The sequence below is a fragment of the Leucopleurus acutus genome (genome assembly GCF_964270905.1).
Source record: "Leucopleurus acutus genome assembly, chromosome: 8".
Classification (NCBI taxonomy): Eukaryota; Metazoa; Chordata; class Mammalia; order Artiodactyla; family Delphinidae; genus Leucopleurus; species Leucopleurus acutus.
This window is the reverse complement of record NC_139151.1, coordinates 96,473,356-96,499,076: the sequence shown is the minus strand read 5'-3', so window position 1 is coordinate 96,499,076 and position 25,721 is coordinate 96,473,356. Positions and strand designations below refer to the sequence as shown.

The following is a 25,721-nucleotide window of genomic DNA, read 5'->3' as shown; positions in this document are numbered from 1 at the left end:
CGCGGATTCGGGCGACCTCGCGGGGCCCGGGACGCTGACGTCTCGGCGCCAGCTCCGCCGGCCGCCCATTGGTCCAGATCGGGACAAATCACTCCACCCCTCGGCGGGCCGGCCCCCGTTGAGGCCCACCCAACTGTGCCGCCTTCGCGGCCGCGGATTGACCCGTGACGGGACCCGTCGATCGCGCTGGTGTCTGGGAGGGAGAGAAAATGGCGGCCGAGCCGAGCAAGACAGAGATCCAGACCCTTTTTAAGAGGCTTCGCGCAATTCCGACCAACAAGGTGCGTGAGAGGGAGGCGCGCGGCGTCCGGCGCCGGCCGAGAGGGACTCTCCCGGCTCCCCTGGGTTCTGAGGGAGGGAGAGGGGCCGGCGCGGGCTGTTTTCCTGGGGTGTCAGCGCCCGGCCTCGACTCGGGGCCCCTGACCATTCGCTCATCTCCTTCTCCACCCAGGCCTGCTTCGACTGTGGCGCCAAGAATCCGAGTTGGGCCAGCATCACGTACGGTGTGTTCTTGTGCATTGACTGTTCCGGCGTGCATCGCTCCCTGGGCGTCCATCTCAGCTTCATCAGGTGGGGTCTCCTCGCCGTCGGTCGGGACTGGGTGCTCAGCAGGGGAGAGTGGCTGCCTGGACTTGGAGCGCCCTGAGTTTGGTGTTCGCCAGCTTCTCACGGGAGGCAGCCGCCAGTGTGGGCCCCTTGTTACACAGGCGGTTCGTTTCCGCGTCTGGGTCAAAACTCCGTTATTTCCTGGTCGTCAAACTCGACGCTCCAAGCGTTAGTTTCAGGGAAAAGTTATCTGCGTTGTTCTTGTTGCTGATGCACTGGAGCGAGACTGTGGCTGGCCTTAAGGGAAAGGCCGAGTCCAAGCTTCGACCTCCTTTCGCATCTGGGAAATAATTAGTACCTTTTGGACTAGGTGAATAAAGAGCAAAGCTTTCCTGGACAGGGTAGAGTGGAGGAAACAGGGAGGTGGCTGATGAATGTTTCCTGGGTGCCTACTGCAGCCCGAGGCCAAATGACAGGTGTGGGTCTGCCAGGGAAGCGTCTCCTGGAACCTGCTGGTAGGTGACACACGGCCCTTGCACACAGGTCCACAGAGTTGGATTCCAACTGGAACTGGTTCCAGCTGAGGTGTATGCAGGTCGGCGGGAATGCCAATGCGGTAAAGCTCCTCCTTACCATCCTCCTGCCCCCGTTCTTCTGCCTGGGTACTGACTTCACAGTGACTTCTTGGAGGCCCTCTCAGTTTCTCTGTTCAGAGGATTCTCTGGTCTATGGCAACACTGTATACTATTCTCTACACTTGGAGATTGGTCGTTGTTCTTTTCCAAGGGGCTTTGGATTCGAACTAAACTGGACAGACGTTCTTGGGGGAGAGGCCAAGGGCTTGGGGCCTCCACAGTTGTCTGGGTCTCGTGGGCCTGGATGAAGGAAGGGCAGAGTGGGTACAGCATGCTGTCCTCAGGCAGAGCTGAGTGAGGTCTGGGCTTCAGTCATTCATCGTAGAGGATGGGAGGCTGTGTTTTTTGTAGGAGTTCCTGAGGAACTTTATGAAAAACTGCTGGTGTCAATAGAGCATACTGTCCTGTGTAAGTAATAACCAGACTGTTAGAAGGAGGTGTCTGTTTTGCTCTGGGGAGAACCACCTGTAGCACGTTCTCCTCTCTTCTTTGCTCACCAGACAGCCTTCTTCCGCCAACATGGATGCACAGCCAGTGATGCCAACACCAAATATAATAGCCGAGCTGCCCAGATGTACCGGGAAAAGATCCGGCAGCTGGGGAGTGCGGCCCTGGCTAGGCATGGCACTGATGTAAGTGCCTGTTCTCCCGGGCTGGGGTCATGGGGTAACTGGGAATATTCAGAGTCCTGTGTTTCAGTTGTGTCTTCTTTCTAGCTTTGGATAGACAATATGAGTAGTGCTCCCAGTCACTCGCCAGAGAAGAAGGACTCTGATTTCTTCTCGGAACACACTCAAGTGAGTGCGCACAAGGAATGTTTCCCACAGTTGTTCCTGACAGGTGGTTTACTTACTGAGGCCAAGGCCCACAGTCATGGGCGTGGATTCCATTCGCCTTGGTGTGATACCTCATACGGGGAATGTTTGGGGCCCACTGCTGGATAGACCCAGGTGTTTCCTCTTCCCATGAGTAGGGGTGCAATGAGGCCCTCCTTAGGAACACACCCCTATAAGCTGGGGTGGTAGGGAGGACGAGAAGCTTCTTAAAGGCTCGAGGTATCAGGAACCCCAAATAACTTTTCCTGGATTCTTCCACTATGATAAAGGCGCTGTGGCTGGGGACAATGAAGGGATTCCCTCCCAAGCAACCTACCCCTGGGAGGAGGTTTCCCCTCTACCCACCCACTGGGTGCTGAAGTCAGACTCTGTTTGAATCCCTGCTCCTTTACTTAGTCTTTCTAGTGTGGTGGCTAAGACACCTAATCTCAGTCTCTTAAGATGGAGAACGTATCTACCTCATAGGCTTGTTGTGATAATAAAACATATTTACATGTAAAAAGCCCTTAGACTTGTACCTGGCACATGGTGAGTGCCCGATGCAATTATTAAATTAAGGGAATGGGTTCTGGCTCTAAGTAAACAGTGAAGGGATGGAGGTGGCTGCTAGTTTTGTGCTGCTTTCTTCTGTAGTGAATAGCAACTATAATTCTGATTGCTAACCTCCAGTATTCTTTCCTCATGGGATTGGAGTAGGGCCTTGTACCCACAAGGTATTTGGCACTCTTTGCCAGCAGGAATGGCTCATCAAGGCTTCTGTCATCTGGCTTTTCAGCCCCCTGCCTGGAATGCACCAGCCACAGACCCATCAGAGACCCAGCAGCCACCCCCACCTGCAGAGAGCAGTGGCCTGGCACGTGAGTTTAGCCCAGATTCCAACTATGTGCCTTGGTCCTGGCAAAGGACTTGGGGCTAGGAATGGGACACCTGGCCAAGGTAATGGGAGTGAGGGGTCTCCTACTATCTCTGGGTGGGCTGGGATTCACTTAAGTCCCTCGGAGGAGGTGGTGGGCATTCTTGCTCTATTTTGGTGGCCTCAGAAAGCTGAGGAAAGTCGGTGCCCCTACTTTTACCCCATCACTTCCCTTAAGGGGAGGTCATAGGAAGTTTTGAGTCTTCCACCTGATTCCCATCATTGCATCCACAGAGCCGGAGCACGGCCCCAACATGGAGCTGCTTGGCACCTCGCCCAAAGCTTCTCTGGGTCAGTATGCCAGGTGGCAGGTGTGGGGTGCCTGGGAGAGGGTCGGCCTCGGGGGTTCTTTTCAGATCTGTTGCTGCCTGGTCATGTGGACTGAGGTCCCAGGAGACTGAGCATCTGATCTCTCTGGAGTGGGGCTTGGGATTGAAGTTGTGGGTGCAACATCGACCACAAGGACTTGAGAGCAGGCCCTTGGCGGCCGGTGTCCCAGGCCTGGGGTTTGCCTCTGGTGGTGGGGCTGGGGCTGGCCAGCGTGAGGCTGGACACCTAACCCTGGGGGCCGAGGCAGGATTGGCCTGTCTGGTCTATTTCACGAGAAAGGGGACAACTCTGAGCTGCTAATGGCTGGAGGCAACATTGTCCTTTCTCGGCCAGTCCCTGCCCTTTCGGCTCTTTTCTACTCTTTTCTTGATGTCCTTCAGACTTAGTTCAGGGTGAACAGTCCATTTGCTGCCCTGGTTTGTTTTATCGACCTTTGGGCATTGGGGCAGGAAGCCAGCAGAATGACCGTCAGTCTGACCCCATGGGAAGGCTGGCATGGCCTGGTCCGGAGTGAGGCTCTGTAGAGGCCTCTGGGCTTGGGAGCTATATGGAGGCTCTGAGGTGGGGCCCCCTGTTAGCCACAAGTCTGTTTTTCTCCAGAGTCCATGTATCTGTCACCTAAAGGGGCTCTTCCTGCCAGAGGTAACCAGCAGCTTCTTGGGGAGCCCCTTGCGCGCCCGCTCCCTCTGCTCTAGGAGCTGAGGCTGGTGTTTGGTGCTGCCCCTGCCTGGCAGTCTTCGTGTTGGGTCAGGGACTTTGTCTCTGGTGCTTCAGGTCTAGGTTCTTAGGTCCATCGGCTGGGAATCAGTAAGCTCCTCTAACCTCGTCTGTCTTGGCTTGGACGTGCTGACACCATTGGTTGGAGCTGGTAGTGGCAGCTTTGCCTTCCCCTGCCTGAAGCTGTTCTTTGTAGAAGCTCTTGCCAGAAAGCTGCATGATGTGGACTGAGCTGCTGCCTCTGACCTCCCTTTGTCTCTGCTCACGCCCCACCCTCTTCCTCACACAGAACTGAAAACCTCCCTCATTGGCAAGAAGAAGCCAGCAGCAGCTAAGAAAGGGGTAGGTGGGGAGAGGCAGTATGGCAGAGTGGTTAGGAGCTGGAGTCAGACGCCTGGGTTCCCCCTTTTCCCTGACCACTTACTGGCTGTATGACTGGAAAGGTGCTTAGCTTCTCTGCACCTGATCTGTGAGGGGCTGTCAAGATGCTTGTCTCTAAGGGGCTCCTGGGAGGAGTCAGTGAGATTGTGCACATAAGTGCTTGGCACATCCTGGGCCTGGTAGCGTTAGCCGTTGTCCTCCGGCCCCCAGGCCTCTGCTGGGGTTGTGTGGGCCACGTTATGCTCAGCTCCAGCAGAACCACTGTTCTCCCTCTCCACCATGCTGACGGGGCTCCTGTTTTTTTTACACTAAACTTTAAGAAGGAACCCTTTCCTTGTGGGTGTTTCCATGCATTGTGGTTGGCAAAGCTCTCATCATATAATTCTCCCAGCTGGGTGCCAAGAAAGGCCTAGGGGCCCAGAAGGTGAGCAGCCAGAGTTTCAGCGAGATTGAGCGGCAGGCCCAGGTGGCAGAGAAGCTCCGTGAGCAGCAGGTGGCTGATGCCAAGAAGCAGGCCGAGGAGTCCATGTGAGTGTTGGCCAGAGGGGCCCCAGCTTGTATGGGGTTGGGTGGGCAGGTAGGACAGGTCAGGATGGTGCCAGCCTCTGACACGTTTGTTCCCTCTAAGGGTTGCCTCCATGCGTCTGGCCTACCAGGAGCTTCAGATTGACCGTAAGAAGGAGGAGAAGAAGCTACAGAATCTGGAAGGGAAGAAGCGAGAGCAGGCAGAGAGGTTGGGCATGGGACTGGTGTCCCGAAGGTGAGGCTCAGCTTTGGGGTGTGGCGCGGAAATGCCATTGTTCCCCTGGGAACCATTGAAGGTTCTTCCCAGCAATTTGGGGTTCTAGGCTTAGTCTTCCTCCAAGGCTGAATAGATGACTTTGCTTATTGTCTTCAAGCCCCTAGTTAGTGTTTGGCACATAGTAGGTACATGCTCGCTAAGTATTTGTTGAACGAATGAAACACAGGATCAGGTGCTCTTTCGATATGTCCAAGAGACTAGGGTGGTATTTCTTTTTTTTTGATATTTATTTATTTATTTGGCCGCACCGGGTCTTAGTTGCAGCATGCGGGATCTTTAGTTGTGGCATGCGGGCTCTAAGTTGCGGCATGCGGGATCTAGTTTCCTGACCAGGGATTAAACCTGGGCCCCCTGCGTTGGGAGCGCAGAGTCTTAACCACTGGACCACCAGGGAAGTCCCTAGGGTGATGTTTCTTAAAAAGGGTGCTAACGGCACTTTGAATGGCAGGACAGTTTTCTCAAGAGCTTCCCAAGAATCGCAGGGCTTTCAGCATTCCTAATACCTGTCCACTAAATGCCATTAGTGTTACCAGATGCCATAACACCCAGAAATAACCCCAGACATTTAAATGCCCTTTGGTTGGGTGGTACCCTTCCTGTTTCAGGACCACTGGGTTTATGTTGCTGTGGTTTTCTTAAAAAAAAAAAAAAAAAGAACAAGAGCTGCTGACCAGTTCTCTTATGCATTTTGTTTGCTTCACAATAAGAGTTAGCATCTAGAGATTTCAGTAATACTAGATTTTTTATCTCTCTTAAAAATTGGAATATCTGGCAGCGCCAGGGTGAGCAATCCTGGCTACAGTGAGCTTGTGCTAAGTGGTCTGCTCCTTTCCAGGGGGCGTGAGCTTCGCCAATGGCCTTATTTACTTAAATACAGCAGTGTTATACAGGAGGTATTGTCTTCCCTTTTTACAAATGAGAAAATTGAGACTCAGAGCAATTAAGCAATTTGTCTAAAGCCCCAAAATCTAGTGATTCTTACAACTAGATTTTGAACATAGAACTGTTTGATTATATATTTAGTATTTGTAGCCATTATGCTCTACTCCTCTGGAAGAAGATACAGCTGGGTATTTCTACTTAATCTTTCAGGACACGGCCAGTTGGATTTAAGTTATTCCCTTTTAGTCTGTGTACTAATAGTGTAACCCACAGCTAATCAGGGAGACAAAATTTTATCCCAAAAGGACTTTCCTCTTCCCTGTTTTGTTCACAGGAATGACTGGATTAAAGGGTATATTTAAAACTTTCTTTTTCTTTTTTGTACTGCAGTAGAATCATTTAAACCCAGCCCACCTTATATAAAACGCTATTGCAAAATATTCACTCCTTGGAGTTCTGCCAACCAAAAGTGGTAGATATTTTTTAATGAATTTATTTAAATGAAATTAATCCTTAAAAGCCTCTGTGGAGCTTAACACAGGAGGGAAGAGAGGCATCACGAGTTGGTACTGGCTGCCAAATTCAATGCCTCTTCTCATTGGGAAACCAAATAGCAGATCCAGGTTTTAGTGCATAAGGCCAGACTCTACTTTGAAATGCTTTCTTCTTTAAAAAAAAAAAAAAAAAAAAAGGATGGGATAATTAAGAACTCATCCTTTGATGCCATTAGACTCACTTCCCTGGTTCTGGGGCATTTCATCTTTTTTGTTTTATGTGTCTATCTTGGTGAAGGATGTGGCTCATGGTGCAGCAAGTTGAGGACAGAAAGCACTATTATTTGGTGCACATTATCGTTAAAATTAAAACAGGCCAAACAGTCATTTGTCAGGGAAACCCTACTTTGAGAAAACAAAGCTGATGTATTGACAGGTGAGGAGTGCTCTCCAGTTTAGCACAGTTGCTAGCACTTCCTGCTGGGTCTTGCCCAGCCCTGGGCACAGTCAGGGGAAGAAGGTTCTGGGTGGTGCTCAGTGAAGGAGAACCCAGGTTTCTGCCAGCAGCTGGGCATCTTCTCTTCTCTCTCTTTTTTTTTTAATAAAGTTATTTATTTTTGGCTGCGTTGTGTCTTCGTTGCTGCGCTCGGGCTTTCTGTAGTTGCACCGAGCAGGGGCTTCTCTTCATTGTGGTGTGGGCTTCTCATCGTGGTGGCTTCTCTTGTTGCGGAGCACAGGCTCTAGTTGTGTGGGCTATAGTCGCATGGGCTTCGGTAGTTGTGGCTTATGGGCTCTAGAGTGCAGGCTTAGTAGTTGTGGTGCACGGGCTTAGTCACTCCATGGCATGTGGGATCTTCCGGGACCAGGGCTTGAATCTGTGTCCCCTGCCTTGGCAGGCAGATTCTTAACCAGTGCGTCACCAGGGAAGCCCTGAGCATCTTCTCTTGTGCAGTGACACTGATGCTCACTCCTGCTTTTCTCCACAGTTCCGTTTCCCACTCGGTGCTGTCTGAGATGCAGGTGATCGAACAGGAAACCCCAGTGAGTGCAAAATCCTCCCGCTCACAGCTGGACTTGTTTGACGATGTTGGTACTTTCGCCTCTGGACCCCCAAAGTAAGGCTATTGTTGGGGTGCAGACTGGGCTACCATGTTCCTCATCAAGCTTCTCTGAGCCACTGTACTGTCTCCCCAGGTACAAGGACAACCCCTTTTCCTTGGGGGAGAGTTTTGGTTCCCGCTGGGATACAGATGCTGCCTGGGGTATGGACGGGATGGAGGAGAAGGAGCCAGAAGTGACTGTCTCAAGCGTCCGGCCCATTTCAGAAAGGTGGAGTGCTCAAGGGCAGCACTGTCCAGTAGGATGCTCTGTGATGCTGGCAGTGCTACTGTGTGGTGTGGTAGCCACCAAGTATGTGGCTAGCGAGTCCTTAAAAAGTGTCTAGGGTTAATTGAGGAACTGAGTTTTTAATTTAATTTGAATAAATTTGAATAGTCACATGTGGCTAGTGGCTACCAGATTAGAGAGTGCAGGAATCAGGCTTTGGTTTGAGCTGTGCTCTGCCATTGCAGGAAGCCTTGTAGCCTCTTGTGCTTGAGGTCCATTTCTCTGGCAGGAGGAGCCTGATTTTGTGTGTCTGGCCTTCATCTAGTAATTTTTTAAAAGCATATTCCATGTTAATCGGGGCAGTCCTTAACTGATAAATAATCTGCAGATAATCCATCTGTAAAATGGGGACATAACTAATGACTTCAGAGCTGCCATAGGATTAAATGTAATGAAACTTATGAAACACCTAGCTCAGTGTCTGTGTCAGTGCTAGGTGGGAGTGACCGTACACCTTTTCAGCCACACTGGCATGCTTTTGAGAGTAAAAGGGGGGTAATACTATTAATTACGCCAGGAGAGTAGGTATAAATCCAGGCAGACTGAGACATTTGATCATCCTAGTGGTTTGGGGCAGAAGCGTTGGCCCCTCCAAACCCTATTTCCATGCTACCTAGTGGAGGGAACATAAGCTCTCTGTGCCTTGGCTTCAGTGTGGAGAAGAGAGGGCCCCTGGGTCCCAGAGCCGTAGTCAGATGGGGCCATGATGAGCATCCCCAGAAGGCCACTGGTGCTTTTTTTGGCCTCCGGTAGGAATGGGATAGTAATGCTATAGTGATACTATTGCCTGGTAGCAATGGGAAGAGTCAGAGCTGTTGTCCCACATCCACCCCTCAGAGTCACAAACCGGAGGGAAGTGGAAAGCCGGAGCTCAGGCCTTGAGTCGAGTGAAGCACGACAGAAATTTGCAGGAGCCAAAGCTATCTCATCTGACATGTTCTTTGGGCGGGAAATGGATACTGAGGTAAGTAGAGTTGTCCGCTTACCTGAGCCTGGAGGCAGCAGGTAGAAGCAGAGTTTCTTCCCTACTGTTTTGGACTTTGGCACCAGGGTGGCTGGGCCTGGATGAGTTCTTGGGTCATCAGCCCAGAGGTCCTGAGGCCTTGCCTTTTCTTCACCGCAGCATGAAGCCAGGTCCCGGCTACAGCGGCTCTCAGGCAGCAGTGCCATCAGCTCTTCGGACCTCTTTGGGGACATGGATGGTGCTCATGGAGCAGGTAGGCCCCAAGCGAAGCCTGCGAGCGGAGCTGGGGCCCCCTGGACTGGGAAGGGCTTCCTGCTGGGCTCTGGGTCACCCTTTCCCTTGCTTTGACAGGTAGTGTGTCTCTGGGGAACGTGCTGCCCACAGCTGACATTGCCCAGTTTAAGCAGGGTGTCAAGTCTGTGGCCGGGAAGATGGCCGTGCTGGCCAATGGTGTGATGAATTCTTTGCAGGTGAGGCTGGGACTGCTTGACCTGGGGTGGGAGGAGACCAAAGGGTAATGCTTGGAAGTTGGTCTTCTCCACCAGATCCAGACGTAGCTGCACGGTAGCCCTCAGCCCGAGAGAGCATTTTCTTTTCCTGAAGGGCAGCTTCCTTCCTTTGAGCTTGGTACCAGGGCTGGGCCTCTCCCTAAGACGATGCCATGTCTGCAGTGATTTTCCCCCACTCTTGTCATCTGTACGGTTTCTCCTCCCTCTCCAGCTTCTGTGAGATCAGGCAGGGCTTCCCCCTTGGGATCTGGCCACAGCCCCTTTCCTGGGTCACAGTAAAATAGAAAACAATCTCTGCCAGGGTGAGATTGGTGCCTGATTCCCCCGCCTGCCAGTACCCCAGTCCCGAGGGGTGTGTTGGGGGAGGGTGTGCATGCTGGAAAGCTGATGCAGGTTAGAGACCCTGACTTTGTTTTTTCTTTCCCCATCCCCAGGATCGCTATGGTTCCTACTGATCCAGGCTCCATGGCTCAGACATATGGTGTTGACAGCAGCAAAAACCTCATGATTCCTAGGCCTGGGATGCTTGCCTTGTGGAAGCTGGGGAGGCATTGTTATTTTATACCTGTGGTGTGTGAGTGGGTGGCCTTTGAGGATCTCGGGTGAGGGATGGGCAGTATCAGCCCCTGACCTCTGCCTGGAGATTGCGCCCTTTATCCTCTTCTTCTCCCACTCCCACCCCTGTGTGCTAGATTATTGTTAATCCAGTCCTGCCCCCAAAGCTGCTGCTCGCTTGTCCTGCCACACTGGGAGTGAGGGGGGAGAGTTCCCTCAGGATGGCTTATCCTGGGTCCAGGCCTTCCTGGAGTAGGGAAAGTAAAAAGTATAAGGCTTTTTTGCTGGCTCTAGGATCCTTCCAGATTGGGGGTTTGGCCCCTGTCCTCTGGAACCAGCAGGGAGGTCTGGAAAGAGTTCTGCTGTAGATCAGCCCCCAGGGCAGGGAGGCTCTGGACTAGGCTGCTGCTGTTGCTGCTCCAGTGGTCTCTTCTGGGCACCAGGAGAGGGCAGGGGAGGGGAAGGACCTTCGTGTGGGCCTTACTGAGGGCTAGAAACTTTACCTGGTACCTAAAGGTTTCATTTGGGGTCAGACTGGAGGCCCGAGTGATCTCCTGTCTCACTGCCCCTTTTTACAGTGATCACTTGGAGGATTACTTCTCCTCCTGGGTGTCTCGGAGTCCTCCCATACCATCTATTGTGGACCACAGGACCCTCTGTCCCCTCCCGAGACTCTGTCCCTTCTTCTCTTGCTTGGTGGCCATGGTGGGTCTCATCTGCCCTGTGCTCTGCTCTGGATACTGTGAGTGTAAAGCTGGCCAAGAAAGCAGAGGACGTGAGGGACAGAAGCAGGCTCCTGGGGCTCAGCTTTCTTCCTCCTCATCATCTGGGTCTTGGGGCCTGGACAGCACCCCACCACTGAGAGCTTGAGGCGCCTCCAGAGCTGCAGGTCTCACCCCTCTGGGCCACACACTCATCCTTGGTGCCATCGTCCCCTGCCGTGCTGGCAGCCTGGCCCTGCGCCACCCCGTGGTTGAGGGTTGAGGTTCCAAGCAACACAGACCACTGTTCCCACCACCCCCTCACCCAAAGGGATGTGACTTTCTTTCTGGACTGTTTGTATTGAAACTAAGTGGTGTCAAATAAAGCCCCGACGGGGCCCTAGGCCTCTGTTGGTCTGAGTGAAGTAGTGTCCTCTCTGGATCCTGCCTCCCTGCCCAGTGCAAGCCCCTCGCCTCACTCTCTGGGCTCCCACCAGTATGCGTAGGGTGTCGGTGCTGAAGCTGAGGGCGCTCTCTCCGGGGCCTCCAGCTTGTCCCTTCTCTGAAAGCCAAAGGCCCCCGGCTCCTTGGCCCTGTGCTGCTGTGAGGTCCGGTGCAGCCTCGACCTCACCACCCCGTGGCACACGGAGGACAGAGCTGGTATTACTTGGCCCTTTAACTCACCCACTGAGCCATATGGCTGCAGGCAGGCGAGCGACTTCAGCACCGTACACCTCATCCCAGCGGTAGGCTTGGTTGGGGGTGCGGGGGGGGGGTGGTGTCTCAGTGGAGTTAAAAAAAAAAAAATGGTGTGTGTGTGTGTGTGGCAACTGTTTTCCCCTATAGGGGCTCTGGGAGATGGGTGGAGGGAGCCATGGGGGCTCTAAGCAGTGATTTCCAAACGGTGTGTGTGTGTGTGTGTCAACCGTTTTCCCCTATAGGGGCTCTGGGAGATGGGTGGAGGGAGCCATGGGGGCTCTAAGCAGTGATTTCCAAACTGGGGATCTTGGAGCTTTGGAATCTGGAGTGTTCATAATGGAGATCTCTGTGCTGGAGCTCGGTCATTTGCGTTGTAAGCAAGCTCCCCAGGTGACCGATGCATGTCAGGATTTTTGAACTGCTCTCAATCAGCTGGAGGCTGGAGATCACTGGTCCTGAGTCCTCACCACATGGCTTGGAACTTCCAGTCCTGGCCCGGGGCTGCAGAGCTTTGGGAGCCAGTCCCTGTTACTAACTATCCAGGGGTGCTGGTCTGGGCAGGGAGGAGCCCAGGAAAATGTGTGTGCCCAGTGGCTTCAGAGGAAGCAGCCTGCTCTGGGTCCCTAGGTGGGTGTTAACTGCCCAATTCAAGGACCCCTGCCCAATGCAGGGAAGTTGAAGACCACCTGCCTTACCTTCCAGCCTTGGCTGGAAGCTGGTACTCCTCGACCTGTCTTGTTCACAGCTGCATCCCCACTGGCCTAACCCCGAGCAGGTACTTGGAAAATGCTTAATGAAACTCTGGTTGAGAGGCTCTGCAACGCTAACCCTTCGCGGCCAAAGTCTCTAAAGTTACGGGAACCTGGCCTTGAACCATCTGAGCTTGTTCCCTGAAGGTCCATTCCCCCTGTGAGGCACCTTTCCCATGAAAGGCTGAGGACGTGCAGGAGGTAAGCCCCTCTTTGCCATTATCTGAGGCAGTTCTCCAGGCTTGAGTGGTCCTCTGGCCCCCACTGCCCAGTCCTGCCAGAAAAAAGCTGGAACTTGGCACCAAAAACTCAAACTTGCCCCTTGCCTTCACCCCCTCAGTCTAGTGGCTTTAGACTCACCACTTACCAGACACAAGGGACTTTATTCATTTCACATATTTAACTGTTAGACACAGAGGAGACGAAGCAGTGTTTGAAAGTGAAATTAGTCTTTTCACCCACCCTTCTCCATCTTATGGCTAGTGGCTATTGCTCCAGCAGAAGGCCACCATGGCTATATCCTCCTAATACTTGCATCACTGGGTGTCACCCTTTACCATGCAAGGTCCTGCATGGTTATGCACGGTCTCCCTCTTCCTGGAGTTGCTGTGAGGAGATGGGGACTGTCAGCAAAAGGCTAAAGCCAAGTCACCTTTCTGGTGGCCTCAGCTCAATCTGCTGTCAGCTTGGGGGCCCGATGAGAGGCTGGCAGAGCCAGGAGAGCAGGCTGTTAACTTGCTAGGGTCACTGCTTAGCTTGGCTGATCATTAGAACCCCTCTGGCAGGTCTCTGGGCTGGGGCCGTTATTTGGCCTTTTCACCAGCAGAGGGCAGCATGGCATGGGGGTGGGAGAGGAGGTGGCCGGGAGTCCCAAGGGCTGGACGGGAGAGGGGGGCGGGGAGCTGGGTACTGGGCGTTGTAGATAGGACCCTTCAGACTCCTCAAGTCTCGGACTCATCTGTTTCTTCGGTGGAGCCGTCGCTCTCTGCATCCACTTTGCGGGCGTGATGCAGGGGTCTCCAGGGGGAGCCAACCCGGGGAGGGGTCCGGGCAGGCAGGCAGCTGGCCTCTGGACCGGCAGTGACCGAGTTGACCAGGCCTGGGATCTGCGCCAGCCTGAAGAAGGGAAGAAGCCCAGAGGGCAGCGAGGTGCCTCCCGTCCGGAGACCAGGACCTCCGCACTCACTCTTGCATGTGGATGAAACCATGGGCTGTATTCCCAAAGGACTCAGAGAGGATCCCTCAGGCCTCTGCTGGCCCCCAAACCCCTCCCCAACCGATGGACAAGTGCTGTGTGACCCATGACGGGGCATTACCGTGTCTGACTGAGGTTTTGTCCCCACAAGGGGGCAGCATCTTCCCACCTGACACTTACAGCCGTTCTAGTTCCTCATCCAGAGCTGGGTCGTGCATCAGGTCCCCTTTGTCAGGCAAAGCTCCTAGGAAATAATTGGGGGCACAGAACTTAATCTGAGGATCCTTCACCCGGCTGCAGTCACATAGCCCGTGCCCAGCAGATGCCTATGTGCCCCTCACCTTCATGTCTGCCTATTCTGCCAACCCTGGGAGAGCTGATCTAAAAGCTTTGGGGAACAGAAGTTTAAGAGGTCTGCTAGGGGGGCAGTAAGTCCTAGGTACTGCTGGAAAAATTTAGTGAAGCCCACTGCCTACCCTTCGCAGTCATAGCTACGAGACATCCCCAAACCTCAAGGTCATTGCACAAACAGGACGATCTCCTTCCAAGACTAGACGGTGGGTTGTGAGCAGGTACTGAGGGTTTGGTCCTTTCCTGAGGCCCCAGTTACTGAGCTGAAAAGGAGCCAGAGACACAGGATACAGCCCAGGCCCCAAAGACCATAAGTTATCTAGTTTTGTGCCTCTAAATCAGAGTGACCCCACTTTGGAGACAGAATGGTGAAAAACGCTGCCTCAGCCTCTCCAGGGAGGGTCCCAGGGTGAGAAGAGAAGGGGGGGTCAGGATCAGATCAAACTCTCCTCTCCGTGGCCAGAAGCCACCGGGAGGAGAGCTTGTCCCTTCTCTGCCACAAATCTCTTTGAGCTGGTTTCCTCAGTTATAAACCAAGGGAAGTAATTTTTGGATACTGGGGAAAGGTGAGAGGAGAGGGTCTAGGATGCTCTTTGGAGCAGTTAACAGTGGGAGGGAAGGTAAAGCTGAAGTTTGCAGATAGATTTTAACAGCAAATTGTTAGAGAAAAGAGCTTCACTGGTGGTCAGAAGCAAGATGTGGCTTCTAACAGTGCTAGTCTCTAGAAAGCCTCAAGCTTAAAATTATCCATCTGGCTCTAGTTCAATTCCTGACTTTCTCAGATGATGCCTCCTGGCCCCTTTTGTTCTAAGTGGTGTTTAAACTATGGTCCGGTGGAACCCTCTTGTTGTTCTGTGTCTGTGAGTGGGGGGGGGGGTGCCTTGAGGAGGACTAAGGGAACAGGACAACCCCTCCACAACTGGCTGCACCTGGGGGACCTCAGGTCTCTATTTCATACACTGGAGATGCAGGTGAGGGTAGAGACCATACACTTCTTTCCATCTCCCACTTGCCCGACATGAGTGCTCTGTAAAGGAACTTAAATGAATGACTGTCCTTCTTAAAGGACCCAGAAAAAGTGAAGGCATGATGTTAGTCTACGCTGTGACCCAGATGCTACTTAGCTTTTCCTTTTTCTTCCTAGTGGCTGACTTGTGGACAGGAAGGGAGGGTCAGTTACCTAGGCGTGTAAAAGAAAACCTAAGCCAATTCCCCACTCCCTGCCCCCTTACTGCTGACTCGTATTTGCCACATTTGTATTCCTCCTCCAGTTGGTGACCTTGGCTACCAACCTCATTCAGCTGAGGGGGCCCCATACCCGTGCATTGTGCCTGAGTGGACCCTCAGTCAGTCCTGCTGACGTTTGTGCTCCTAGCAGGCTCTCTGTCCTGTAAGATCTAAAGCATCTAGCCCAGCACTTGGGCTGCTGTGGCTGGCATTTAACGAATGTTCAGTTTCCTTCTCTTGACCCCACTCCCGCAACTGGCAAAAGTCTTCTTTTGAGACTTAGGAACCTGGGATCTCAAGCACACCTGGATATCTCTTGAGGAGAGAGACTAATAATAAGAACCCCTCTCAAGCTCTGTGGCGATGACAGCCTGGTGGCCCCTCCCCTGGGAGGGCAGCAGGTGTGGGAGGGGGAAGAGGAGGGTGGGTGGGAAGGCCAACCAGTGAGAGTAAAACGATGGACAGGAAAAACTGGGCCAGTGTGGGCCTCTCTCTGCCCCCCGCCCCCCTTTTTTTCCACTCCCTTTCAGACTAATAAGATTTTTTTTCCACATGGGAAAAAGGTCTCCCCAGACACACCTTTGCCCTGTTTACAGATGGGATTCAGGTGCCTCTGACACATAAGCTCCAGAGCCACTGATTAAATAGCCCTGTGTCTGCCCAACCTGCAGGCCACGCCCCAAAGCAGAAATGAGGGTTCCATGGGAGGGGCTGGGCGTGCCTCTGCCATGGAGAGGCTGCTTCATGCTGGGGCAGGACCTCGGGCGGGGAAGGCTCTCCCTGGCCACGGGAGGGTGAGAGGCCTCAGAGGGCACATCATGTGTTATGCATGTTCTGGCTCCCTAGGCCTCAGAGTCTGGCCCTGAGAAGTCAAGGCAGACATGGTGAAGCTGCCTCCCCCTTGGGATTCTGTCCACCAACACGGGCCAGCTCCTATGTGGCTTTACACTGTAGGGGCAGGAGAGGCTGGCCACAGCTAGCTCTGGCTTACCTAGGGCTTGGTTGATCCCATGATGCTTTGAGAGGGCCACGAGGAATCCATAGAAGGTCAGTCTCTGAACGTTGCTTAGGACCTCTTTGACGAGTGCTGGGGGTGGGCAGCTAGAAGGGAGAATACAGATGCCAAATTCAAAGACTAGTGAGTCTGAGTGCCATCTTTTCATCCAAACCTTCAGGCTTAGGGGGATGCCCAAAGCCAAGACCGAGGGATCTGCCTACCCTGGGAGCCCTAAGACCCCGGGGAGTATAGCAGATCTCCAGAAGCAAGGCCTTGACTGTGAACAGAAAGGCTGGCATGTTCACTAACTGGTGCTTCACTGGCAGGGGTGGGAGTGGGGGAACGGGGAAATGGCGCTGGGCAAGGCCTCCTCTTGGAGGAGACCAAAACTGGCTGCTCTGTCCCCAAGGGGACTTTGTGCTACACAGGACAGCTTAACCCTCCTTTCTGTAGGGTGAATTCCTCGCACAGTGAATATTTTTTTCCTTCTCTCTAAAAAGTCAAGACCAATCTATCTCCTGGCAAGGAGAAGGGGCCCAAGTTGGTCATCTACAGCTGCTCTTGCCCAAGTGAAAGCAATCCTTCCTGTGAGCCACCTGGGAAGACTTTCAGTCAACAGCCTGGACTGGGGGCAAATGGCACTGTTCTAATTTATACTATGACCATCAAGGGCCTAAAAGCCCTGGGCCAGTCAGAACAGCCTGCTGGAGATCTGTTCTGGGCCAGGAGCCTGCAATCCTGGGGCTGAGGTGGGGTCTGCGTGCCCATTTCTCACCTGTACTTGTGCCGGTCACACAAGTTCTCCAGGCACTGGTAGAACAGTGACGCCTCCACGCCCTCCAGCATGCTGGCCTCGCCCAAGGTAGGCCGCTGGCGGTGCTGCCCACTGGATGACGTCGGCACAATCACCGTATTGGGGTTCTTGCCTGACAGCAGGTCCTGATAGATGGCAGCCACGCTCTCCAGGAATTCTGGGTACAGGAGTAGAGGGGCACAGGTCAGGCGGGGATGACACACTTGGTCCCCTCACAGTGCCCTCCCTTCTCTGTGTGTTAGCTCAGCTCCACACCAGCCTCAGTCCTCAGCGCACAGTGTCCTGGGAACAGGGGCCCTCGGCCTCATGTGACCACTACACTCATGAGAGATGACACTAATATGTGTTTCAGCTCAAATGTCCCCTCCTCTGGCAGTTGTTCCTAGACCAGGTGAGACCCCCTGTTACATCCTTTCCTGCACCCTGTACTCCTCTGTAGTGCTTATCCAGTGAGGGGTTTTCTGTGTAACTACTTGTTCACTCTGTCTCCTTGCTGGAATAGAAGATCTTGCATAAAGGCCTGGATCATGCCTTGTCAGCCTTCCTGTCCCAGCACCTAGCACTGTGCCCGGCACATAGAAAATGCGATAAATATTTCTGAAAAATTTTGAAAGGGGCTTCCCTGGTGGCGCAGTGGTTGAGAGTCCGCCTGCCGATGCAGGGGACACAGGTTCGTGCCCCGGTCCGGGAAGATCCCACATGCCGCGGAGCGGCTGGGCCCATGAGCCATGGCCGCTGAGCCTGCGCGTCCTGAGCCTGTGCTCCGCAACGGGAGAGGCCACAACAGTGAAAGGCCCGCGTACCGAAAAAAAAAAAAAAAAAAAAAAGTTTGAACGGCGAACGTGTGCACAGTCCTGCTGGTAAGCCCATCTTGTGAGCCACACGCCTCTCTGACTCAAGAAAGCAGGTTGGAATACCAGTGTGGGAGAGAAAGCTTGCAAGCTGCTCATTTATTAAACATTTGAATTCGTTTTCAAATGTTAGTAGCTGAGCCCTCGTAGGTAAGCAGAGACTTATGGCCCATCTCCCTGCTGCTGCCCCATTCTGGGACCGCTGTGAGGAGAGCCCCGACAGGCAGCCAAGGGAAGAGGGTTTCCACACGTGGCAGCTCCTTCTCTAGGGCCCAAGAAACTTCAGAGAAATGGGAAATGGACACCTGGAGCTGCTAAGAGCAGGTGGCGAGGCCCCAGGCTCCAGCCCCTGCCTGACAAGGCCCTTGGGCCGCCATCAGGAAAACAGAATGTGGCGCCTGAGTGAGGTCAGGGCTGGCTGGGGCCACCCGTTGGCAGGAAGGCCACGTCCAGGCTCCAAGGACAGCCTTCTGTTTACTGGAATAGCCTGTTTTAAACAAGTTTGTTTATGGACATAGCCAGCAGTTTCTAAATCCAACATTCCATTTGATGTTGCTGTGTGTGAGCTGCTGGGCACTGGCGTTCATTCATCTATTTTTATTCCACCTGAGCCCAGAAGGTATTTAAGGGCACAGCTGGTGAGCACTGGGGAGCAGGGTGGGAGTGTGAGAGAGGACTGGCGTGCGCTTATTGAAAGCTGTGTGGGTGGAAAATGTGTGCTCACACATCTGAGTCAGGGCCCAGGGAGAGACCCCCGATCGCAGTGACACAGCAGAGTGGCTGAGCGCACTGGCTGTGGAGTGGGCCCTCTGCAGGTCTGGGCTCCACCCCCATAAGCGCGGTGTCTCTGGCAGCTTTACCTCTGTCGGCTTCTCTCTTAAAGGACCTACCTCTCAGGGCTGCTGTGAGGATTAAGGTGCTTAGTGCTGTGCCTGGCACACAGTAAGTTTTCGCTAGTGAATTTATCGGGTGTTGTTCCAATAGTGTGTATTGTTGTTACTGTCATTATCACTTAAACTGATGTGTTGCGCTGCTGGCTGGAAGCACTGCAGTTTCCTATGTCTTGAGGAGGCTGAGGGAGTCGGCTCTGCAGACTGAATCTTGTGACCACCAGCAAGAACTAGACATCCTGCTGGTGGGTGACCAGCTGTGAAGCACACCACGGAGGGAGGAGGGGAGAAGTGCATGCGCCGGGCACACCGATGGAAAGGGCAACAGGGTAGGAGAGGGCACGTGGTCCTGACAGGAGCCACAGGGGTCCTGGGAGACTCTCACCTGAGTAGTAAAACTGGATCTGGAAGGCAAAAAGGAAATCTGAAAAAGACATCAAGCAGTCCATGGCGTCGTCCATGAGCACAATCCTGAGGGGGGAAGAGAGAGAAAATATGAGAGGATGCGTGTACGTGTGTGTCTGGGGGAGCATTCGAGCGAGCTGTCCCTGGGGATCCAGTCTCCCTTGGGACAGCAAGACACTGGGGAGAGGGCTCCCCCAGATAAGGTCCTCCCGGTCACGCCACTTCTCCATCGTTTGGACTCTGTCACCAAACTGAACTGAAGCAGGAGGCAGGCTCCCGCTTCAGTGTCTGTGGCACCAGCTGGAGGATGGGACGTGGGTGGGTGCTGACAAGGAGAGGGGGTGCAGCTGCAACGCAGCCAAGACCCCTTTTCATACCCTTAAGAGTAAACACTTCCGTCCTGCAGCGAGGACCATTTAGTTCAGAATAAATACAGCTGATTAGAAAAGGCAAAAAGAACAGCCAAGAGGTTTACAGGGGTCTTGGCAAGTGGCACTGAGACTTAATAAGCTACCAAGGACCTTCAGAACGGCTACAGGCACCTCCGTGCTGGGACACAGCTGGCACAAAGAGCAGAGGGTACCGCTTGGGGTCTGCACTTGAGAGGGTCCAAGAACACACCCCATCCTGCGGCGCTGCGGGTCCTCCACGCACGCCGTTCACTCTCACAAGCTGGCCACCTCCTGCTGTCTGCTCTCTCTACCCCTCGGCCTGCGCACTCACCTCGCAGGAAGAAAACCATGTGACCACCAAAGGGCTCAGACCAAGGCCACGTTCATACTCTGCTCAGGGCCTCACCGGACAGGACAGGAAGAGAAGGAAGTTAGCACTCGCTGGACTCCATCCATGTGCCAGGCAGGGTGCCAAACTCACCTGCTGATGGGAAGCTGGGCTCCCCATCTGTTTCTTTTCTTTGTTGTTTTTTGTTTTGGCTGTGCTGTGTGGCATATGGGATCTTAGCTCCCCGACCAGGGATCGAACCCGCACCCCCAGCAGTGGAAGCACAGAGTCCTAACCACTGGACCACCAGGGAAGTACCCGCCCCCACCTCCCCATCTGTTTTTGACTGGGCCCTATCTTTCCTTTAAAAACAAAAAACCTTTTATTTTGCTCTCTCGTGCATTTTTCTAATTCTCTCTCCACCTCCCTGGGTCTGAGAATCCCCAGACTGGCAACTGGATCAGCTCCAGAGAGAGCAGGCATTGCTCACCTCTGGGGAAGGGGTTTTAGAGAGAATATAATGTGAGCAGTGCCCCTGGAATTGTGCCAGGCAGCTGCCCTGGTTTCAGGTCTCCCCGAAGAAAGCAATGGTTCCTACCTCTGGTCTTCAGTTGTAATAATGGTAACGATAGAAACAGGCCATACTGACTGAGTACTTACTTCATGGCAGGCACGGTATAAGGTATTTTACTTATATTAATTAAAATTTATCCCACAACAATCCTATGAAGTAGGTCTTGTTGATTATTCCCATTTTACAGGTGAAGAGATTAAGTCTCAGAGCAGTCAGCTTGCTGAGGTCGCACAGCTGGTGAATTTGCTCTACACGTCATGTACTTACTTTCTACTAGGTCTCACTGCCTCTTTTAAAATAAAGATACAGAATATGAACACTTGCACTTTAATTCTTAGTTTATTAGCTGCCTAACTTATCTTTTTTCTTCTCACCTATATCTTAGGGCCTTAACTGTTTCTCATGTATCTCCTGGGGAAGACAAAAGCTGCCTCAACTACCAGAATTCAACATTAAAATTCCAGCTGGAAAAAAATTCAAGGCCAGAGTGGGAGGACGCAATGCTGCTAACGGCCACAGGAGGGCGTCCTGGTCTCTCCGGCAGAGGCTCCTGGGCCCAAGCGTTGAGCCGTTGGCTAAGTAGTTACCCCGTTTCTCATAACCTCAGGCAGGCGAAAGGGAAGAGAGGGGGCACAAAGCCCAGATTCTGATATCTGGATCGGGAGAGAGAGGGAGAGAGAGGGCAGGTAGTAGGGACTGGGTGACAGAGACACCCAAACTACAGAGGAAGAGTGAGCTCTCCCAGAGCCCCAGGGAGGAGGAGCCACCAGCACCTCCAAGTCGTTCCTTCCCAGGCTCACAGGGAAGGAAAGGCCCCAGAGGAGAGAAGGCAGTGACGTCTCCTTCCTGCCCCACTCCCGGGACAGCTGAGAACCCGAATGGCCTGAAGTTAATTGCTAGGGAAGAGTGCCGGGCTGAGAACACCCCCAAGCAGGAAACCACGAAGGGAACCAAAGCCTTTGAAGGTGCTGCATGGCTCCTCTTGGTTTATCATCAACCCGGGACCTGGTGCTCCTGTTTATAGCAGTTACGTCCATTTACAATTTCTCTCTTTACCTATTTATTCATTCATTTCATACAGATGGTCCCCGACTTACGATGGTTCAACTTAGGTTTTTTGACTTTACAATGGTGTGAAAGCAAGATGAATTTGGTAGAAACCATGTTTTGAATTTTAAATCTTGATCTTTCCCTGGCCTAGCGATGCGCAGGACATACTCCCTCGTGATGCTGGGCGGTGGCAGCTCCCGGTCAGCTACACGGTCACCAGGGTGGACACAGACAGCCATTCTGTACCAGACTACCATTCTGTTTCTCACTTTCAGTACAGTGTTCAATCAATTACATAAGAGATTCAACACTTTATTATAAAATAGGCTTTGTGTTAGATGATTTTGTTCAACTGTAGGCTGATGTAAGTGTTCTGAGCACATTTAAGGTAGGCTGGGCTAAGCTATGATCTTTGGTAGGTTAGGCGTAAAAACGCATTTTTGACTTTTGATATTTTCAACTTACAACAGGTTTATCAGGACATAACCCCATTGAAACTTGAGGAAGATCTGTATTGCAATATAATTCAAATACCATAAAATTCACCCTTTAAAAGTGTACAGTGGGGCTTCCCTGGTGGCGCAGTGGTTGAGAGTCCGCCTGCCGATGCCGGGGACACGGGTTCGTGTCCCGGTCCGGGAAGATTCCACATGCCGCGGAGCGGCTGGGCCCGTGAGCCATGGCCGCTGAGCCTGCGCGTCCGGAGCCTGTGCTCCGCAACGGGAGAGGCCACAACAGTGAGAGGCCCGCGTACCACACACACACACACACACACACAAACACACACAAAAGTGTACAGTATTTTTTAGTATATTCACAAACTTGCACAATCTTCACCACTGTTTAATTCCAGAAGTTGTAATTCTTGCTGATCATCGTGCTCCTGAGACAGGCCCTGCCACGCCAGGGCTTCCAGCCAATTGCCATAAGCATCTTCCTCTCCCAGCCACAGCCAGGACTGGCAGCTGCAAGCAGGGCCTGCCCTTCCAGCCCCGGCCCGGCTGCAGCTTTCTGTGGGCAGCCATTCTTGACTAGGAACGGTAGCTCCCTCTTCTGAGAGGGTGGCAGCGGTCTCCGTGGGAGCAGGGCGACCCTGCGTGTGCTCTGGTTTTGGCCCCTGCTCCTCGGTGGGCCGAGACTCAGATTGGTCAGGAGGCACCAGCAGACTAGCTGGGGGAGGCACACGGGCAGCAGGGGCTTTCTCTCTGAGGGACAGGCGGCTGGGATCCCGGCAGCACCTGTGCCTGGGACTGAGGGGTTTTCTTGATTGCAAGCAGTGAGACTGGCTGCCCGAGAAGCCGATTGGATCTCAGCTGCCATTAACAGCAACGCTCCTCTGCTCAGCCAGAAACTGGAGTCCTCCTAACATCCTGGAAACTCCCTTCCTTGCCTGCCCCACATCAGTCAGTCACCGAGTCCTATCAATCCTCTTCTGGACATTTCTCTTGCATCTGTCTACTTCTTTCCACTTCCACAGCCCCCGTCCAATGCCCACCTCCACCTCTGCTTCCTGGACAACGGAACGACCTCCCACCCAGTTTTCTGCAACACTCTTGCCTGCTTCTAATTGAGTGTCCATACTGTGGTCAGAAGGATCTTCAAAACGTGAATTTGACCATCGTACAACTCTGTTTGAAACCCTTCGTGGGCTTCCCATTGCCCTTAGAGCAAAGTCTCCCATCCTTATCCTGGCTTATGAGCCTGCATGACCTGCCCTCTGCCTCTGCTCACCTTTCCAGACTCATCGGAGGCCCCAGGCAGGGTCCCTCACGATGTTCCAGCCACACAGATGCTTCAGTTCTTCCTTCCTCCTGCCCCCCATGCCCTTCTCCTCACCGACCTGATTGATACCTCCTCACTCTTCAGGGTGCAGCCACAGAGCACCCCTTTGGGAAGGCGAGGGTAGGCCTCCCTGCTCTGGCTTCCACAGTTCTCTGTGACCCCCTCACACTGTTCGTGTCTGTCTTTGCCCCAGGACTATAAGAGCCACCAAGTTACACCTCTGTCTCTCTGTTCGCTGCCTGACTCAAGCGCCAGTGTGGTGCAGGGCACACAGTAGGCACTCGGTAAGTATTTGTTGCATGAAGGAAAGCATGAACAAATGACTACGAGAGGCTGCGGTATTCCCTCTTCTCTTTCCCTGGCAAGGCGACATCTGGATCCTACATCCAGCCCTGGACAGTCCATTTAAGGGGAATAAACTAGAGTCACGGAATAGGGAGGTCAGAGGGGTGGAGTCTGCACACCAGGATGTCAGACAAATGACTGCCTTTAGATCCTTTAGCCTGGAAGAGAAGATGAAGGAGGAAGTGAGGCCGAGGCCCGACTCCTGAAGGGCTGCCTCTGAGGGAGATGTCACAGGGGTCTACAGTTTGGCTCTAGAAGACTTGAAGATGCTCATCTCTGGGATTATGGCTGCTTTGTGAGGGAGTGAGCTGCTTGTTGCTGGAGATATTCAAGCAGAATACTTCCCGAAAGTATGAAAGAGCTCCTTCTAGCCCTGAGAGAGTGTCATCCCAAGGGTGGACAGAACTAACAGCTTCTCCTGTTAATGCGGGTTCTGCTGGGGGGAAAGTTTGCTGTTCAGAGGACCATCGCTGCAGAAAAGTCTGAAAGACTTACAAAAAGGTGCTTTTAGAAACATCATATGCTGCATTGTCCATCTCCCGACTGATGCTCTGACCCATAAAAGTTCTGGGCATCTGGCATTGGAGTCTTGGCAGAACTGTGGGAAAAGGCAGGCAGGGGGCTACAGGTCTGTCTTTGCCTTTGGTGACAGGGCCAACCCCAGGCTGTAGGCCCTACAACCCACCGACAGCTGCTCCACCCCGAACTCAAACTTGTCACCAGCCCCCGAGGGCTCAAGAGGAGTTTCTTGAAGACAGGTCATCCACGTGTGCTGTTTTCCAGTTGACGGCAGTTGGCTTAAAACCCCTTCCTGCCAGAGGCCTCCTGCTGGCCTGCCGGCTGCGTCTGACACCTGCAGGAGACAGGCCGCCCCTGCTTTGAAGTGGAGCCAGCAGGAAGCTGCTGCCAACGAGAGTCTGTGCACATCCACTGGATCGTGGAGGAATCCCTGCCGGCCAGGCCTCAGGGCTAGAGAGAGGAACTCCAGGGACAAGTAAAGGCACTCTAGCTCAGGTTGGCTCTGAGCAGAACCATGTGAAGGGTGGAGTCCAGGGCAGCGACTGGAATGGGGAAAGAGCACTTGGCAGGGTCTGAGCTACTCCTAAGGGGGCTGGCCGTGCTCTCACTCCCATGCTGACTTCCAACAGCTGGGATGGGCTGGCTGGCTGGAGTTAAGTGGGTGCCAAGGAAGCAAACAGCTTTCAGTCCGAACCTACTGACTTACCAGCTTCCTATTCCCCCTTAAGGGTCAGTATCTCTGGTCTAGTGGCATGAGCTGTACCTGTTTTTTTGTGTGTGTGTGCAGTTCTGGGTTAGCGGCCCTGGGATCAAATCCCAGCTCTAGAACCGACTGGCTAAGTTACCTTTTCTTGGGCGAGTTATGTTTTCTCCTGGAGTTTCAGTTTCCTCATCTGTAAAGAGGGGATAATTATAGTTCCTCTTTCACGGGATTCTTGTGAAGACTCAACATGGTGATATACTGTGCCTATTGTATTATTATATACGAGTAATCACTCAAAATAAGTGTTAGCTGCTACCAATAAGTGTTCTAGCTGGTTTCAGGTGATGGAAGGGCTCAAAATACCAAATGAAAATATAGCTCAGAGGAAGTAGGTGCTGCCAGCGCCCGGCAGGGCAGAGGCTCTCAGGCGGAAGCTAGCTATCCTGTTTCAAGTCCACTTTTGGGGGAAGCCAGGCCAAAGCCAGGGCCAGGAAGAACGCTTCCATGACTGCACTTCCTTTGGGAGGTCACATGAGCAGCGTCTTTCATGGGTGCAGCTAAAGCGTGTCTCCGAGTCTGTCTGGGACCCCGGGACACCTCTGTGGACTATGTCTTAAAGTCAGGGCCATGAGTGAGGATGAAACTACACCCTGGCCACCTTCTCCAGGTGTTGTCAGGGTTTCCTGTGACACTTCCTCAGGGTTGCCCCTCTTCTGGACTGTGTCAGAGGCACCCTTGTGCCTCACAAGCTGCCTCCAAGTTCAGGCCCTCAGAGCAGCATGGGGTGTCCAGGTCATGGCTCTCCCTGGGCTCTGGCCTGCATCTCCAGGGGGTCCCAATCCCACCTGCCCTGTGGTGCCTGAGAAGCTGGATCCAGAGAGTGTGGGAAGCAGCAACAACTACAGCAACACGGTATTCGTTAAGGCCTTACTTGGTCAGCGCCATACATCTGTCATTGCATTTTCTTCTCACGTTAATCCTATGAGGTGAGATCGGTGGATATCTTTACCGAGAACATGGAGGTTCAGAAACCTGACCAGGGTCTCAAGGCAGAAGCAAAAGAGCTGTAATTCAAACACAGGCCCCTCTGACGCTAACCACAGTTCCCAGGCCACTGCAGCTGCTTCCAGTAAGAAGTGGCAATAACACCTCCTGCCGGTGGCGCTGTCCCTCCTCCCACCCTTGATGTAGAGCCGTGG

General features: G+C 53.1%; 2 protein-coding genes across 4 annotated transcripts in view; one reads left to right on the top strand and one right to left on the bottom strand.

Annotated features, from left to right (window-relative positions):
- The first annotated feature begins 174 nt into the window (after window positions 1–174).
- On the top strand, window positions 175–11,033 carry ARFGAP2 (ARF GTPase activating protein 2). The gene is made up of 16 exons (XM_082844031.1): window positions 175–281; window positions 452–570; window positions 1,090–1,162; window positions 1,682–1,813; window positions 1,898–1,978; window positions 2,793–2,874; window positions 3,165–3,221; window positions 4,267–4,319; window positions 4,750–4,886; window positions 4,987–5,118; window positions 7,523–7,651; window positions 7,731–7,865; window positions 8,760–8,886; window positions 9,046–9,139; window positions 9,238–9,356; window positions 9,830–11,033. The coding sequence occupies exons 1-16, from the start codon at window positions 210–212 to the stop codon at window positions 9,848–9,850; spliced, it is 1,563 nt and encodes a 520-aa protein (XP_082700157.1). The 5' UTR covers window positions 175–209; the 3' UTR covers window positions 9,851–11,033.
- A 93-nt stretch (window positions 11,034–11,126) lies between these two features.
- The window catches only part of CSTPP1 (centriolar satellite-associated tubulin polyglutamylase complex regulator 1), a gene marked incomplete at both ends in the record, with an annotated part of 187,830 nt that continues 173,235 nt past the window's right edge, over window positions 11,127–25,721 (bottom strand). Inside the window, 5 exons of one of the 3 annotated variants that reach the window (XM_082844034.1) lie at window positions 11,127–11,286; window positions 13,475–13,538; window positions 15,864–15,973; window positions 16,645–16,840; window positions 18,810–18,895. In XM_082844034.1, the coding sequence (XP_082700160.1) occupies window positions 11,127–11,286; window positions 13,475–13,538; window positions 15,864–15,973; window positions 16,645–16,840; window positions 18,810–18,895 (616 nt within the window). Of the gene's footprint in view, window positions 11,287–13,040; window positions 13,234–13,474; window positions 13,539–15,863; window positions 15,974–16,644; window positions 16,841–18,809; window positions 18,896–25,721 lie in introns of those variants that run through there. The other 2 variants (XM_082844033.1, XM_082844032.1) reach the window with 2 other exon arrangements.

What these genes read in the sequence shown, in the direction of transcription:
- ARFGAP2 (XM_082844031.1), top strand. Translation starts at nt 210, where the DNA reads ATGGCGGCCGAGCCGAGCAAGACAGAGATCCAGACCCTTTTTAAGAGG. An exon ending in GCGCAATTCCGACCAACAAG is followed by an intron (nt 282 to 451) that starts GTGCGTGAGAGG and finishes TTCTCCACCCAG; the next exon opens with GCCTGCTTCGACTGTGGCGC. An exon ending in GTCCATCTCAGCTTCATCAG is followed by an intron (nt 571 to 1,089) that starts GTGGGGTCTCCT and finishes CCTTGCACACAG; the next exon opens with GTCCACAGAGTTGGATTCCA.